Source organism: Eleutherodactylus coqui, chromosome 3 (genome assembly GCF_035609145.1).
Source record: "Eleutherodactylus coqui strain aEleCoq1 chromosome 3, aEleCoq1.hap1, whole genome shotgun sequence".
NCBI classification, from domain to species: domain Eukaryota; kingdom Metazoa; phylum Chordata; class Amphibia; order Anura; family Eleutherodactylidae; genus Eleutherodactylus; species Eleutherodactylus coqui.
This window is the reverse complement of record NC_089839.1, coordinates 37,574,962-37,593,365: the sequence shown is the minus strand read 5'-3', so window position 1 is coordinate 37,593,365 and position 18,404 is coordinate 37,574,962. Positions and strand designations below refer to the sequence as shown.

Here is an 18,404-nt window from a genome sequence, read left to right as displayed (position 1 = left end):
TGGCCTATCCTTAGGACAGGTCATCCATAGTAGATCAGCAGGGGTCCACTGCCCAGGACTCCCTCCAATCAGCTGTTTGCTGGGCTGGTGCGCTCATGCGTTGAGCTGGTTCTGCAGGAAGCAGACAGCTCTGTTCCCACTGCCGTGGCCAATTTTGGTACTGCAGTCTAAGTTCCCATTGAAGTGAATGAGAAGTTTGCCTGTAATACCAAGCCAACACTGCCTTCTGATTGGCCAATGTTGATCAGATGAGCAGCTCTGGACAATTAGAGAGCATGTATAGTGCATTAGTAGTTTAACATTACCAATACACTATGGGAATTAGGTAGGTTGAAGTTTGCATTGGATATCTTGGATGACTGTAAACAGGACCTGGAACCAGCAGATCGGTGGGATGTCATAGAAGAACAACTGCAGGTAATGCACCCCCACCCCCTCTGGTGCTGGGTCAAAATTCTGCCTATATACAAGAGCCTTGTGTGGGGCAGTGTGTTAAGGCAACAGAAATGCAGTCCTAAACTCTCGCTCAGAAGGTTGTGAGTTCAATCTCTACATGGTTCAGGTAGCCGGCTCAAGGTTGACTCAGCCTTCCATCCCTCTGAGGTCGGTAAAAGGATTACCCAGCTTGGTGGGGGGTAATAAATAAATTACTTGAAAGCGCTGTGGAATAAATTGGCGCTATACAAATAACAAGATTTATTTGTATTCATATATAGTGAAATGTATAACTATCCTGCTTATTATAACCACTTCTGAGTTTATGCATAAGAAATCTACGGGTTGAATGATGTAGGGCTAACCGGGTCACGGGTACAGTACTTTCTCCAGCGGGTCAGAAATTTTAGAGGTTTAATGGAAGACTCCACTGGGATCAGAATACCAAGAACTGTGTGATCGGAGGCACAAGCGAATATTACTGTGCTGTAGGATGTGTTACATGGTCAATAGGATTAGAATATTTTTTAATGGCAAATTCCCTTTAAATTGTGAGTTTGTGTTCGCGTGCTTTCGTTTGTTACAGTTGCATGGTTGCTGTTTGTCTGTTGTTTTGTTGAGGTTTCTTATCACAGGACTTCAGAAGCAGAGACTTTCTGCCTCTGGAGCATATCCTCGGTGGAATGGCAGAGCGTTGGCAGTCCTTCGCTCATAAACACCCAAACTTTGCATTTCTTGCTGGAAACACAGAAGGTTTCTGTAAATGGAATATATTGTGTTTTTTTTCTTTCTGCGTGTACATTTGTACTTCTGTATGATCGTGTCTGTGATCGCTGTTATCTAGACAAAGTCTTCAAGAATTACTGGCTTGAAATACAATGATAATCTGCTACTTTTAAAGGGACAGATTATTATATTTGGTATTATCTGTTACAAGAATCAGCCACCGTGACAAAATGATTAATTCAGCTCTGTTCAGAGTATGTTTTTGCTAACTACAAAACGTATAGGCATATAAGCTGATGCATTACTATAGGTTTCTTTGGGATGAATGGATGTTAAAAATGTGCACTTGCATCCATTGTCACAAGTATTTATTAAAGAGGTTTTCCAGGACTTCCAAAAAATTTCATGGGCTCAAAAATGCATAAAATAAAGAAAAATAAATAGACATCATCTCAAGCAACACCCTGTCTAGTAGTGGAGCGCTGGAATGAAAGCTGTGCTGCGATTGGTTGCTATGGGCAACAAAGTCCGTTTTCGGTTAAGACCGTTTCATAAATCTCTTCTTAGGTAAAATAAAATAAATCTTGTTATTTGTATAGTGTCAACTTATTCTGCAACGCTTTCAGGTAATTTATGTATTATCGCCCAACAAACTGGATACTCGTTTTACTGACCTTGGAAGGAGGAGTCAACCTTGAGCCGGCTACCTGAATCATGCGGGGATTGAACTCACAACCTTCAGGTCATGAGTGAGAGCTTAGGACTGCATTAGGACTCTGCGCCACACAAGACTGAGGACTACTGAAACATCACACCTGTCAACGAAGTGGTCTGTACTAGAGATGAGCGAGTATACTCGCTAAGGCACATTACTCGAGCGAGTAGTGCCTTAGCCGAGTATCTCCCCGCTCGTCTCTAAAGATTCAGGGGGCCGGCGGGGGGCAGGGGAGAGCAGGGAGGAACAGAGGGGAGATCTCTGTCTCCCTCTCTCCCCGCTGCAACTCACTTGTCACCCGCGCCGGCCCCCGAATCTTTAGAGACGAGCAGAGAGATACTCGGCTAAGGCACTACTCGCTCGAGTAATGTGCCTTAGCGAGTATACTCGCTCATCTCTAGTCTGTACCCGTAATGTTGAGATGTGACCACCAAACAGGCATTTGATTTAGTGTTCCACAAATATGTCAATTGAACAACGTGTGCTGATCGTCGTGAATACTGATAAACTAACTCATTCACACAATGTCAAAGGGCATTTCATGATAAATAGGGTGAAGGAAGCGACCCACAAAATCCTGTATTCGCAAATTGGTGAAAAAAATTTGAGACAAATTAACTGGAGGTTACTTTCAACAACCTAGTGCAATGTGCCAAATATCTAATGCAAGGAGAAGGGACATTGAATGTTTTTTCGGTGACCATTTAATTTAGAAATATCTGTGGCCTCCAAGATCACCAGACGTGACATCACCCCATTGTTGGGTTTACTGAAGGTCCATGTATACAGAAATAAGCTGAAACAATTGACACCCTCAAAGACACAATATGACGGGAGGTTGTTGCCATTAGCAATATCACATTAGCTGATGTCTTCACCAATATGCAGATTTGGATGCTGGCCATGTCATTTTAAGCATATGCTCTAGGCAACATACAAGGGAAATGCAGGTCATTTTTGTAGGGAACCAAACAGAAGTCAAAACTTGATGAGAAACGTTTGGGTTTGCGAGTGGGAGACTCGACGTGGACCTCTTTTGGCCTTCCACCAGCAACCAATTGGTTCCAAATGACTGCAACTCAACAAAAGTCATGATGCTGAAGTGAACCTTGCCAAAAAACAAAGTTTGGTTAACGGTTGTGTTGAAATGTTAAAAGGAAAGAACTACATACAAACCAAGAGGTGAACATATCCCAACAATAACGAATAGAACCATACATAAGCATGAGGAGCTACTAGAGTAAGATGTTACCCATATGGTAACTAAAGGCCAACCTGAAATAATCCTAAGAATCAATATGTAACCTGAATTTCTAAGATGAAAAGAAAATATACCTAGTTAGTTTAATTAAGGAAGGTACGCTAATGGCAAGCTCAGAACAAACCACTGAATGTAGAGTATAAGAACAAGATGAGTATAAGGAAGAAGAACTTAGAACAGATATGTAGAAGGGGAAAGGGGAGAGAAGGAAGGATAAGAAAAAAGACACAAGTGTTCAGGAAGAGCAAGTACAACCGGACGCCCCAAGTAGGGACTCGTAGTACATTCTGAAAAGCGTCGGAGTGTTAAATGTTATCCATGGAGTTCATAATTTAAGGAAACGATCACAAGAATTGGAGTCTTCATCCTCATGATATTGTTCAGTTCTTGAGCCAATGTGCTCATGGAAGGAGTCTCCGCAAACTTCCACTGTTGAAGGATCACAGAACAAACTGCAACCAAAAATATCTGTGAATTGTTTTAAATTTGACAGAGTTTGGGAAAAAAAAATAAAAGGGCCACAAGGGAGTATATTAGACACAACTAACTTTAGGGTACGGTTCAAAAAGGCAATTCCAAAAAGATTGTCTTAAAGGTTCTCACACCATATAAACTATCCTACCCAAAGTAATTGGACACCTAAGCATTAATCAAAAGCAGTATTTATTTACATATAATAATACTTAGTGGGGCTCCTTGGGCCCCAATGACATTGGATACTCTCCGTGGCATACTTTCTACTAACGTCTGATATACTTTAGCTGGTATTTCTCTCCATTCATCCTGCAAACATCTGGTATATTTTCTCGATGAAGATGGATGAGATTCCTGACCCGACATTTCAGTTTGTCCAAAGATATTCCGTAGGGTTCAGATCGGGACTCTGTGCAGCCGGTCCAATCGTGGAACATCCATATCCTCAAACCAATGTAAAACAGTGCTGGATGTGTGACAAGGCGTGTTGTCTTGTTGGAAATATGGCCGACTATTACCAGAGTATTGTCAGCAGCACATTATTGTCTAGAATGTCCAGGTACACCTTTGTGTTCATGGTTCTTGCCATAACTAATGGGCCAAGAGCATGCTATATAAAACAACCCTAGACCATAACGGAACCTCTGTAGTACTTGAAGTGGTATTCCGGAGACCGAGTGAAATTTTCAAAATTCCCCTGTTTCCACTTATTGCCATTATTCCACAGGTCTATCTAAATCGTCAAACTGAACTCCAGGACCTTTTTTGCTGACCCGCACCACCACTGCTTTCCAGGAAGCTTCATATTTCCAGTTTGCTATTTAAAATGGGCGCTAGGGAGTGTAAAAACAGCATCTCCCACAATGCCCCATTGCCAGTTACTGATACGTGTGCATTCACAACTGTACAGACTGTATCATCATTACAGAGTTTTGACTGAGCATGTCTGACCGGTAAGGGTGACTACTATAGATGAGCGAGTATACTCGCTAAAGGCAATTGCTTGAGCTAGCATTGCCTTTAGCGAGTATCTCCCCGCTCGAGACTGCAGGTTCGGGTGCCGGCAGCGGGCACGGAGCTGCGGGGGAGAGCGGGGCGGAACGGAGGGGAGATCTCTCTCTCCCGCCCCGCTCCCTCCTGATGACAGCCGCTACTCACCGTTCCCCCGCGCCGGCACCCGAACCTGCAGTCTGGAGCAGGGGAGATACTCGCTAAAGACAATGCTCGCTCGAGCGATTGCCTTTAGCGAGTATACTCACTCATCTCTAGTGACTACCCACTAGCTTTTTTTTTCCACTGCGCGTTGCGTTTTTAACATTAGAAAGTCCCATTGACAATTGAAAAAAACAAAACGCTGCGGATTCGCAGCGGAAAAAAAACGCTAGTGGGTAGGCACCCTAAAACAGCGCAGTGTACAGGTAGTATCCATTGAATACCAATGGAGAACTAAGCAGGAGGGGGGGACCACAGGTAAGTCAATATCTCCGCAATTACTTAGCACTTTATGAAGCATAGAATTTTCACTTTGAGTCGCCTGAATACCCCTTTAACTGTTGGCATAGCATATTCAGGAAAATGACGTTCCCCAGGCGTCGTCCACACTCTGGTATGCCCATCTGATTTGAAGGTGGAGCAGCATGATTCTTCACTACATAAAATGTTCTTCCATTGCTCAGCTGTCCAATGACAACGCTCCTTACATCACTGCAGACAGACCGATGCATTGCACTTTGTGATGGACGGCTTGTGTGCAGCGGCAGAACCCGTATATCCCATAACATGCAGTTCCCGTCACAAACTATGGCTGACAGCCCCAAGGGTCTGCATCCTATGTAGCATGGTTTAGGACTAGAGCTGAGCGAGCACCCAAATGCTCGAGTCCGCGTTATTCGAGTCAAGCTTTTCGTAAAATTCAAGAGCTCTACTCGAGTAATGAACCCCATTGACTACAATGGGAGACTCGAGCATTTTCGTGTGTGGGACGCCGGGTCCCAAGCTTTTTTTTTTTTCCTTGTCTCTGTCTCTTTCTCTCTTTCTCTCTTTCTCTCTTTCTCTCTTTCTCTCTTTCTCTCTCTCTCTCTCTCTCTCACTCTCTCTCTGTCTCTCTGTCTCTGTCTCCCTGTCTCTGTCTCTGCCAGTCCAAAAATTTTCCATTGGTGCCGGCTGCGTCGGAGAGGGGCTAAAACAGGCAAGTTACAGTGGGGAGGAGCCAAAAACTGGGGCAGGGTCGAACATGGTGTGATGCTCGTTCGAGTAACGAGCACCATCGAGTACGCTACTACTCGAACGAGCATCAAGCTCGGCAGAGTACGTTCGCTCAACTCTATTTAGGACACATGACACGCTAATAACACATGATCCATTCTACCAATAGGGGTGTCCAAATACTTTTGGTAGAATAGTATAGGTGGGAGAAATGCTTTTTTTCAGAATTGCAATGCAAGGAACAGTAGGAGCGTAGGTATGCACCAGAAGACTTCTGTCTATAATGAAAACCATTATACTGTGACGGATCTGACATATGTCACATTCACTGACAATTGGACCTCTTTGGCATATGAAGGGGTTTGTGAAGGTTTCAGGTTCAACCCCCTTGTGGTTCAAGTAGCCGACTCAAGGTTGACTCCATCCTTCCAAGGTCTATAAAATGAGTACCCGGCTTGCTGGGGGTAAAAGATGACTGGAAATGGCAATGGCAAACGACCCCGCAAAAACAGTCTGCCAAGATCACCCTAGGAGTCAGTCATGACTGGATGCTTGCACCAGGGGACTTTACCTTTACCTTGGCCAGAAAAAGGGAATTAATAAAGTACTTCATATCAGACATAACAAAGTCTATCAAAATGGCTTTGGCAAAACACTACTGAAAAACCTATTGGGCCCGATGATAAGAGGTAAACTGTATTGTATATCCCCAACCAGTCTCACTATGTAAAGCTTTAGATTAGAAAGGTAATCCTACTAACCACCTCACAAAAAATGTCTGCCAAGAAAACATCACGATGTGTTGTCACCCGAGGATCAGTCACAACGTGGTGCTTGCACCAGGGGACCGTACCTACCTTTTAATTTGGCTAAAAGAATAGCATTGTAAGGGATAGCAGTAGTCCTGATGGTAGTCTCTGCTTGCTAGTATGTGCAGTAGCTTCTTCAGGACTTCACTAAAGACCTGTACGGGCAACAATGTGTTAAGAGACCTTATATGCCAGATACATATATAGAGCAAGCCCTCACAGTCCACATGGGAATACAGAAGTCTAAGTATTTGCGTTCAAAATCCAGCCTGCAGCCTTTATAGTTAATAGTTAGAAGAAAAGCAATGACCCCCGTACCTGACGGGCCTCTCTCGGCCCCCAACCATTTGTGTTTCTAAGGTGGTCATTTGGATTGACAGGTTTGAGCACAGGAATAATTGTAGTCATCTTTAATGACAAGAATAGAAAGCAGTTTGTTGTAGTTCTTATGAAAATTTGATCTGCGCTGATGGATGAAATACACAAGTCTTTTGAAGTGTTTTCCAGGAAGCGGAGTTAAACTTTTTAGAATGAGGTTTATCCTTGACTGGATTAGTGACCTTGTCACTTTGTGAACCCTCTACCTCTTCACCACATCCCGGGCAGCTGTTATGGACAACTTTATTAACGTCTAAATAGGGTAATTGTGCCCTAAATACTGGAGGCTACATTGATTTCTTACCATATTCTAGCTCCGGGTTTGTGTAGTTTCAGTAAAGTTTCAGAAGTTGTTTACACGGACCAATTCCCATCCGACCAAAAAATGAACTCGCTAAAGTTTTTTTTTAACATTTTCATGCCGCTTGCTTTTCATATTCTCTGCTGTGAGGGTTTCAAGCTTCCAGTTAATGTTTTCTTCTTTAACCCCTTAGAAACCAGCCTATTTTATACTTTAAGGACCAAGTAATTTTCATCATCACAATACACGATCCATAACTTGTTGACTAGGGCTTTTTTTGAGGGGGGGGTGGGGGGGGAGACAAGTTGTATTTGTAATGGCACCTCTCTGGGGTACATAAAATATAATGTGTTTGTTTAACTTTTATTACATTTTTGGGGGCAGAGATAGAAAAAAAACAAGCAGAAATTCCGCTGTTGTTTTTGGGTTTTGTTTTTACGGTGTTCACCATTCGGTAAAAATACTATGAACGTTTTCTTGTCGGTTTTCACGATTACCGGGATACCAAGTTTTATATAGATTTTTAAAAATTTTTACTACTTTTGCACAATAAAATTAAGTTTTTGATTGAAAGCTATTGAATCTACATCGCCGCATTCTAAGACCCATAACATTTTTATTTTTCTGGCAACGGAATTGTGTGAAGAGTTTTTGTTTTTATTGGTACCAGATTGAGGTACATGGGACTTTTTGGGATTGCTTTTTATTGCATTTTTTGGAAGGCAAACAAAGAAAAATAATTCCGGCTTCTCAAACTATTTTTATGACGTTCACCATATGAAATAAAAAAAAATATATATATATGTATATATATTTTCATTGCCTGGGTGGTTGTGAATGCGGTAATACCTACCATATGTTGCTTTTTTAAAAAATTGTTTTCAGTATTTTATCTATTTAAAACTTTTTTTGGCAGGGTGGAATACATTTTTTTTTTAAGTGATTTTTTTTCTTTACATTTTCATATTTTTTTTAAATCCTAAAGATGCAATTGCTAGAATAGTGCACTGCATTACTTCTGTAGTTAAGTAATGCATTCTACTAAGCCTATGACAGCAGCCTATTAGACTTTGTATAAGGTGGAGCCTAATAGGCTGAGTTACACGACAGGCATGAAAGCCTTTGTCAGGCTTTCGACTGCCATGGGAACCCATGAGTACTTTGCAATCGGATTGCAGGGTGCCGATGGGTTACAGAAGAAGCCCCCTCCCCCTGTCATCTGCTACAGTTGCTATTGGTTGTGGCATGTAAGGGGCTAAGCTGTCAGGATCTGAGATTTCTCTGCTGCTAGCTGTTAGAGCAGGAGCCTGGCTGTTAGTATTCAGCCTAGCCACCACCTTAAAAAGGTGTATGTTCAGGTTTAAAGCCAATTAGTGAGGTCAGTAAAAAGGCGTATTGCAGTCTAACGGGTTAAAAAGCGTTTTTAAAAACGATGATTAGATTCTCCTCTTCTGATTACATTTTTGTAAGCTGCTTCTTTTTATAGAAAAATGGGTAATTTCAAATCCTATACCTTCCATTACAAAGTTGGGGTTTGACACCCAACTTTCCCAGAATTCAAAAATATGTCTCACTATTTATACAGTAAGAGAACAGAAATGTGTAGGATTCTGATTTGCTATTTAGATGTATGGAAAACCATGTAGATGAGCCCCGTGGATGCTGTACTGGCATTTGTAGTAGCTTTCTCCTGAATTAACGAAAGCAAGAATAGCCAAGAAACAGAGGAATACAATTTTAACAACCTGGCAGAAAGAGGAAAGGACATGAATTTATTTACTGGCGATTCTTTTTGTCTGGGGAATATGCTTGGCAGACGTACAGCATTCTGTATGGCTACCAGCAGATCCCAGTTTTCATTAGCACCTTCTAGCTGGGGGTACTGATATTTTCAGCCGAAATATGTTGCTCATTTATACTGAATGGTCATTTTATTTAGAGACCTCAGCCCTTTCATGGTTGGAGCCTTCTTGTAGGCAAATTAGACATGTGACCGTGGAGTGCAAAATTAATCAAGAAGATTTCCATGGATCATCTTCAGTATGAATTCACATTAGAGTGGGAAAACGAGTGATCTGAGAGACTTCGAATGAGGCCTGGTCATAGGTGCTAGATAGCTGGGGCCAATATTTCGAGAATTTCCAACATTGTTGGGTTTTATAGTTTGTAGAGTATGCAGAGAATGATATAAAAAACATCCAGTGAAAGGGGATCCTTGCATGGAAACAGGTCATCCACGAATTGGGTCGAAGGAGGATGTCAAGAATCGTTCTGATGAAAAGGCAGTGCGCAGTCAAGCAAATTGTCGCCATATACAATGCTGCTGCCCCGACTAAAGTGTCTTAATGCACAAGCCGTTGTTCCTTAGCATGGATGGGCTACAACAGCAGATGACTAGTTCCAGCGCCATTGCTGTCTAAGAGGAACAGAAAGGCAAGACACGAGTGGGCCAAAGAAAGCAAAAATTGGAATCACTGAGTAGTGGGAAAAAAATTGCCTGGTAGGATGAATCCAAATTTCTGTTGCGCCGTGCTGAGTGGAGGGTCAGAATTTGGCACAAGCAGCATGAATTGATGAACCTTTCCTGTCAACTGCCAAATTTGCGGCAACTACCAGAACTATCCTGTCCACATGGAACAATGTTTCTGCGGAATAATTTCAGCACTTGGTGGAATCGATGCTCAGACGAATTGCTGTAGTTGAAAAGGCCAAAAGAGGTCCAGCAGACTATTAGATGGGTGTCTCTATAAAAATGGTTATGCGGTCTTTATTAAATCTGAATTTGAAAATATGGTGTGTGTTTTTGTGAGATCTCCTTGCTTTCCAATACAGGTAAAAATAACGTATATTAGGACATTTTTTGACACCTTTTTGGATTTTGAAGTCTTTGTGCACCTCAGCCAACACTATCCTACCAAAAGCAATTGGACACCTGAACAAGAATCAAAAGTAGTATTTTTTTACACATGTTAATATTTAGTGGGGCTCCTTTGGCCCTAATGATATTAGATACTCTCCGTGGCACTTCCTACTAATATCTCACACACTTCAGCTGGTATTTCCCTCCATTCATCCTGTAAATGACCGGCAAGTTCTCTCAAAGACGATGCATCAGTCTGTCTACAGTAGTTCAAGGAGCATCATCATTAGACAGTTGAGCAATAGAATAACCTTCTATAAAATGATGAACCATGCTACTTCGTCTTCAAATCAGATGGACGTACCTGGATGTGGAGGACGCCTGAGAAACGCCTTTTGCCTCAGCATGTTGTGCCAACAGCTAAGTACGGCAGAGGCTCCATTATGGTCTGGGAATGTTTTATGTGGCATTGTCTTAGTCCGTTGTTATAGTCAACCATGAACACGGAGGTGTACCTTGACATTCTAGACAATAATCTGTGGCAATAGTCTGGGAATGGTCAGCCATACTTCCAACAAGACAACGCGCCTTGTTACAAATCCAACCGTGTTTTATGTTGGTTTGAGGATATGGATGTTCCACAGTTGGACCGGCTGCACAGAGTTCTGACCTGAGCCTACTGAACATCTTTGGGATGAAATGGAACATCTGGTCAGGAAACATGAACAATGCCTATCTTCTTCACGAAACCTCGCCAGATGTTTGCAGGATGAATGGAGGGAAATACCAGCTGAAGTGTATCAGATGTTAATAGAAAGTTTGCCACAGAGAGCATCTGATGTCATTGGGGTCAAAGGAGCCCCACTAAGGCCTCCCTCACACAGGCGTTTGCAGAAAACACTGCATTTACTGCGATTTCAGCAGCACTGGAATGCGTTATGCCAGCATTTTGGGTGTGTTTTTCATGCTGGTAGCGAGGTTTCAAGACCACGCCTCCAACAAGAGATTGCTCTGATTCGTGAGCCATTCATTTATTAAATGGCTGTGATTGGTGCATCCAGCGCTGGCTGTGATTGGCGCTGGATTAGCCAATCAGAGCAATCTCTTGCTGGAGGCGGGGTCTTCAAACTAGCAAAAGATCCTCTGACAAGTGCCCGGAGCCCCAGAAGGCAGCACCAGGGACCCAGACAGTGCCAGCATCAGTGAGTATAACATTTTTTTTTCTGGTAGTGCAGCTAGTGCTGCCCAAAACACAGCACCACGTTGTGCTGCATTTTCAGCAGCGCTGCTTACACTGCCCATTCATTTCAATGGGTAACGTAGGGCTGAAAATGCCCAAAAATAGAACATGCATCACTGTCAAAGTGCAGCGTTAAAGACTCTGCGTTTTGACGCTTGTGTGGACAGCCCCATTGAAATAAATGGAAGCATTGTATAGCGTTTAGAGCTGCCCTGAAAAGGCAGCGCTAAATGCTGCAAAAAAAGGTCTGTGTGAGGGGGGTCTTAGTATTAACATATGGTAATAAATACTACTTTTGAGTCTTGCTACATTTGGTATGATAGTGCATACTGTACATGGGGAAGTGTTCCTAGCCTCTATGACGAATGCGCAAATCTGATGTAAACATTGCATAAACTGTAGGAACTCTTTGGATACATGTGATCATGTCTGTAAACTTACTACTGACCATAGCAGTCAGTGAGAAACTTAAATTAATTATTTTATTCATTTTATGAGTCAACAGGGTAAGAAAAATGGCAATATAAAAATAAACCTATCACTACCAAAACAAATGCCGCCATTGAAGTAAATGGGTTTCGTCAATAGAGCTGCCTATATACTTGAGCATAAGCCGACCTGAATATAAGCCGAGTCACCTAAGTTTTACCATAAAAAAGCTGAATTCAATGAATGGCCGAGCGCTGCCTGTGATTGGCTGAGCGCTGTGACCAATCACAGGCAGCACTCAGCTGTCGTTTAATGAATGGCTGAGCGCTGCCTATGATTGGCTGAGTGCTCAGCCAATCAGATGAAGCCCTTTCAGGAGGCGGGGATTTTGAATCCCCACCTGATGAAAGAACTTCATTACAGTGACGAGACCTAAGCGGCTAGACGCGCCTGAGCCCTGGCAGCGGTGGAAAGGTAAGTATAGATTATTTTTTTTATTTTTTACTACAACTAGGGATAATTTTCAGGGAAGGGCTTATATTTAAAGCCCTTCCCCGAAAATCACTCCAGGGGTTGCCGTCAGACCATTGCTTTCAATGGGGCCACTGGTAGCAGCCGCAGCCCCATTAAAAGCAATGTTTCACGGGACCCTCACTCGAGTGTGCTGAAAAAGTCGGCTTATACTCGAGTATATGCGGTATTCATTGGTTGCTTTTTTTAGTAAATACATGTCAAACAGTGTAAAGTAAAACATAGATCTAACTAGGCCTGACTGTACTGTGGTAGAGTCTTGTCGTCATCGAGACACTATAGACATTCCGTAAATGTTGGACAGGTGCCCCTGCGTTACAGTGTTTTCCCTCGTCGGAGCTGTGATGAGCACAATTTAGGCCCCTAAAGCAATTAAAACTTTTTCCTTGACACTTATGAGCAAGAAATGTGATATTTTTCAGATTAAGTATGTCGAGTGTACTTATGCAACGAAGGAAACATACTGCTAAGAGTCAGCGAACTAATGTACTTGCATACCGGAGTGCCTATGTACATGTATCTACACGAGTGCAAAGTTTTAATTAACAAAGAGGTGAAAAAGTTCAGTCTTGCCTGGTGCGGAACTTACAAAGTACCATTCAGGTATTGACACTAAGCCAAGAACGGGCTCATGTGTGAGCTTCTTTTTAGTGAAAGAACGACATAGCGGGCCTGTATGAGCCTGTACACGTCTAGCTCAATGTACAGCTCAATTCCAGACTCTCCTGTTACCTTGCTGCTGATTTTTCCTCGTTTTTTCTCCCCTTTTGTTGCTATAACACTGCAGGCTAACAGGTTGTAAGATGACAAGTTGCTGAATAATCGCCAATTCTCATTCTCTCTCCCCCCTTTCTCTCTTTTTACAATTTGCATACATAGCCGGACAAAACGCTAATTCTGTGGACGTCAAGTTGAAGAGACTTCTGGAGTCTCAGCCACAGGTGGCAAACTCCCTGTCTAATGCTGCTCAGAAAACATCACCCGAAGCCTCCGACATAGACTTCAAGGTGAGTTGGACTGGTTGAGTGTTGGGTTAACTTCATTCAAAAAACAGGATGGTGAATGAAGCCTATCTGGATGTGTATTCTGCATTCATTTTCCATGCAGAATTATTTGCAGGTGTAGCAGAGTTGATTTTGTCACGGGCTGCATGATTTGTAGCTCAGCACTGCTGCATCTGTATTGTTCATTAAAGCGCCAAATTCTACTACACGCAGCGTCACAATAAGACTCATCTTTCCTCGCAAGCACTTATTATCTGAAGGGATTTCGATGCCTCCCCTGTGCAGTTAGGGCTCTTTTAACATTTCTTGTGTCTTCTCTTATGTAAATGCACCATCTGGCATCTTTCATGTTGATAAAACCATTTAAATGTACAAGCCATATTAACATGGAGAGAGCATTTAGCGGACCGGTCGCTACAAAAGGACCGGAGTGAAGTCATGGAAGTGGCATGTTTAATAGGCTTAGATTATAAGTGACTGGTTATACCATTGTTGACTAAACAGATGAAGAAAGGGCAACTAATGCCGGGAAAAGCTTGAAACTGAGACGATTGGATTGGATTGAACATATAGGAACTTTAATCTTGGGATTTTTTTTTTTTAATAACGCCAATGTAATTAGCATAAAAACGTCTGGTTTGATTGGACGGTAATGCATTTCAATCCAATCAGCATTTGCATCACCGATGAGCAAGTTGAATTCCATTGCTGAACTTTTATATTTTATACTCCCAGGGGAAAAAAAGAGCAAAAAGGTGTTTGTGTTTGTGTGTGTGTGTGTGTATATATATATAATGTGTGTGTCTATATAATATATATATATTTGTGTGTATATATATAATATGTATATATATATATATCTGTCTGTGTGTATGTATGTATATCTGTGTGTATGTATGTATGTATATCTGTGTGTCTATATAATATATGTGTGTGTGTATATGTATATATATGTATATATATATATATAATAAATAAAATCTGTGTATGTATATATGTATGTATATGTGTGTGTCTATATAATATATATATATATATATATATATATATATATATATATATATATATAATCTGTGTGTGTATATATATATGTATGTATATATATGTATGTATATATATGTGTGTGTGTGTATATATATATATATATATATATATAATGTGTGTGTCTATATAATATATATGTGTGTGTGTGTGTGTGTGTGTGTCTATATAATATATATATATTTGTGTGTATATATATATATATATAATATGTGTGTCTATATATATATATATATATATCTGTCTGTGCGTATGTATGTATATCTGTGTGTATGTATGTATATCTGTGTGTCTATATAATGTGTGTGTGTGTGTATATATATAATCTGTGTATGTATATATGTGTGTGTCTATATAATATATATATATGTATAATCTGTGTGTGTGTGTGTGTGTGTGTGTTTTTATGTATATGTTTATATATATATGTGTGTGTGTGTGTATGTATGTATATACACATACATATACATGCACGTGCATACATACGTTCATGCTTACATATAGGTGTAGTGGGTGTGACGCAGTGCTAACATAGCATGGCTACGCAATTTACGTAACACAGCTGTTCACTAATTGTTTTTTTGTGCCTTCCTCTGGATCAACGTTGGGGGATAATAGTCTGAACTGCATGGAGATATGTCTCTTTTCAGCCTTAAACAACTGTTACTATGCACATGCTTTGTAATGGAGTGGTTGCATTACACAAAACATGCAAGTATAACAGTTTGTTGCACCAAATTAACCACAGTCAGCGTCCATTTGACAATTTCTACATCTATGTATATAAATGAATGTATGTCTATTTTACTCTTTTATGTCATGCATATAAAGGATGCAGAGCTGCACGGATTGTCAGCAGTGTAAGGGCTGGTTCACATCTGCATCGATTTCCATTAAAATCTAAAATAAGAATAACGCAGCATGCCATGCTATTTCATCTAGAAATATGCTAGATGGCGTATCGGAAGTTTGACCGACCCCATGAAAGTCAGTGCGGTCCATTCAGGGCATTTTTTCCCATCTGGTAATGGAAAGGGCTTTCTGTTTTCCTATTGTCATAATGGAACAGGAAAGCGGAAACCTTAATGGCATGACTAACGAGCTCAGATGGATATTTTTTATTTTACGTTTTTCAATGTATTTATTTATTTTATCCCATTAACAGTGCGCTAAATACATAATAGTGTGAAGTAATAAAATGTGTGATTATATAAAAATGTATGAAAATATACAATAAGAAATATTGTATAGATGATTGCGTTTGTAAACATATAAACACACATATTGTGTGTATGCGTGTGTGTGTATATGTATGTGTGTGTGTATGTATGTATATATATATATATATATATATATATATATATATACATATATAGATATAAACATTATATGGTACATATATTTATGTGGAGTACATAACTAAGAGGAGGGGAGGAGAGCCTGTCAGTGTGATGACGGCCCCGCGTTGTATGTAACTTTTCACCTGCAGGTTGTTAGGGGACTCCATTGCTGACTGAAAGGATTTCCTTCCCCTAGATAGAGCAGCTCTTTGAAGTCCCAATACAATGACTTTCATTGCTTCCCTCCGCCTGTCTGTTCCAATAAACCGGTGATGAAAGTGTGTAGACCTAGCACCAGAAGAGTTTGTCTGCCTCACAACAAAAGGGGGAGCCCAGATCAGGGCCCGATCTGTGTTTTTTTATTATTTACAGGGGTATTTTGTGTGTTTGCGTCCGTCTGATGCAGCTCGCAATTTTTTTTTTTTTGGTCATCCCATGCTAGTTTTAATGTAAAATGAAGCCAGAGCGGGATTAATACAATGAATTGAAAAGGCTAACTGAATTAGTGGGCTTAACGGAATACATTTGTAAAGTGGCAGAAGTCCTTGCCCATACAAAGAATTCTTAAAATGGGATTTAGTGGCTAATCGGACTGATAGTTAGCACATTGTTCGGCTTAGACGAATTGCTAAGGTTTTTTTTTTTTATTGTTTTGTTAGGTTAGTTGCGGCTTTAAAGGGTTAAATCTTAAAGCTGCGTATGTATATATATGTAGAGTTTCTGAAATGCACAGTAAATTTTTTTTTTTGTGTGTGCATATGTGCAAGGGCGCCCTCATACATTATACATGCAGGAGATATAACTAATGTTAATCCCAGTATTCATTTCACAGGAGTTGGCCCTGTGAGTTTGGTTGGGTGGCAACAAACATTTAAGGAGATTCAGTCTCTGAGACTGATACCTACTTAGCGGAAGGGTGATGTCTTGTTAGCCTTGTGGTCAATAACCCTCGCTGACTCATGTGTGCTTGTGATGATTAGGGAATGAGGTATTTGTTGTTTGTTGGGTTATATTCATTCTTTTTGTGCATTTTTGTCGTTACTTACAATATGATGATATTTTGGAGGTGGGTTGAGGGCGTTTGCATTCGCTTTAACTTATCTGCTAGTGCAATAATAGAATCCAGTTCTACACGTTGATAAATATTACACGGTGTTTGTGGGGAAGGATAAACTGTTACCTTCCCCAGAGGGTTCAGCGTCCCTGGCCCCGTCTAGGCTGGAGAATAGGCTTCTGGGAGAAGGCGCTCATTATTGATTGTCTCAATGCAGAGGAAGGGCAAAGTCTTGGTAGCTTTTGATAACCAGTTTCAGCATTCAGCAGGCTTAGTTATTAGTCATGCATCTTAGGCTTCCCCTATTTACTTTCAAAACACTTAATAAAAATAATAAAAGATTAGGTGTAAAATGAAATATTTGTTTGGTACACAGGGCCGCGGTATCTGCAGCTTCCACACACTACTCCGGTTTAGCCTTCTGGGATCTTTCATGTTGATAGACCCATTTGAATTTGCTACCAGTATTAGCATTGGAAGCCTTGGAAAAAGAATAACAATTGTCGCAGTAAAGGGCTTACCTAGAAATCTGGCTTTTGGAAAGGTGTAGCTGATGAAATGCTGTTCGGTGGGGTTGTATTCTAATCCTACCTTTTCAGACTTCATACAGCATTAGTGGTTTATCTGAATGGGCATAAAATTAGAAACTAGTTCTTCTTGTTGTACAAGTCGGTGGGACTAGAACACGATAGAATCCCTCCCCGGTAAGGTTGCAGCGAGAGGGGAAGAGATTAGCTGGGACAAGCTTTGCAATTGATATCAATCGCCTTCTGAATATACACAGCTGCATTAAAAAAAAAAAACCCAGTCAATGCTGAAATGGGTTAAATTTCCCAGAATTTTTACGATTTTGTGTTGTGGCATTAACTTGTTTAGGAAAATTAGTTTTATTTTTTAAGAGTTTTTCTCAGAATTAATAATGGGATGGATATATATATATATATATATATATATATATATAGTTCAATTATTGGAATGATAATTGTGCCGTGTAAAAAGGCCCTAAGGCTATCTCACAAACTTATTTAACCACTGTAAATATATATATATATATTTTGTATAATATATATTATATAATATATTTAAATTTACAGTGGTTACATTTATATATAAATTTACAGTGCTTACGTTAATTTGAGAGATGGCCTTGGGGCCCTTTTACACGGCACAATTATCATTCAAATAATCCTTAAATTGTGCAAAAATGAATGATTAGGTTCATTGTAAATATGGCCAATAGAGATAAGCGAGCATACTCGCTAAGGCAAACTACTCGAGCGAGTAGTGCCTTATGTGAGTACCTGCCCGCTCGTCTCTAAAGATTCGGGTGCCGGCGGGGTGGAAAGGAGGGGAGATCTCTCTCTCACTCTCTCCCCCTTGCTCCTCCCTGCTCACTCCAGCAACTCACCGCTCTCCCCCGCCGGCAGCTGAATCTTTAGAGACGAGCGGGCAGGTACTCGCATAAGGCACTACTCGCTCCAGTAGTTTGCCTTAGCGTGTATGCTCGCTTATCTCTAATGGCCAATGATTGACCGAAGAGAGAGAGTTCATTCGCTTATCGTTCGTTGTTCATTTCATGCAGCCGCAAAAATCATCATTTG

At 40.8% G+C, this 18,404-nt stretch overlaps 1 protein-coding gene across 6 annotated transcripts in view; it reads left to right on the top strand.

The window, feature by feature from the left end:
* The window catches only part of EHBP1 (EH domain binding protein 1), a 365,541-nt gene that overhangs the window by 266,363 nt on the left and 80,774 nt on the right, over positions 1–18,404 (top strand). For all 6 annotated transcript variants that reach the window (XM_066595508.1, XM_066595507.1, XM_066595505.1 and 3 more), the window contains one exon: positions 13,244–13,371. In XM_066595508.1, coding sequence (XP_066451605.1) covers positions 13,244–13,371 — 128 coding nt within the window. The remainder of the gene's footprint in view (positions 1–13,243; positions 13,372–18,404) is intronic.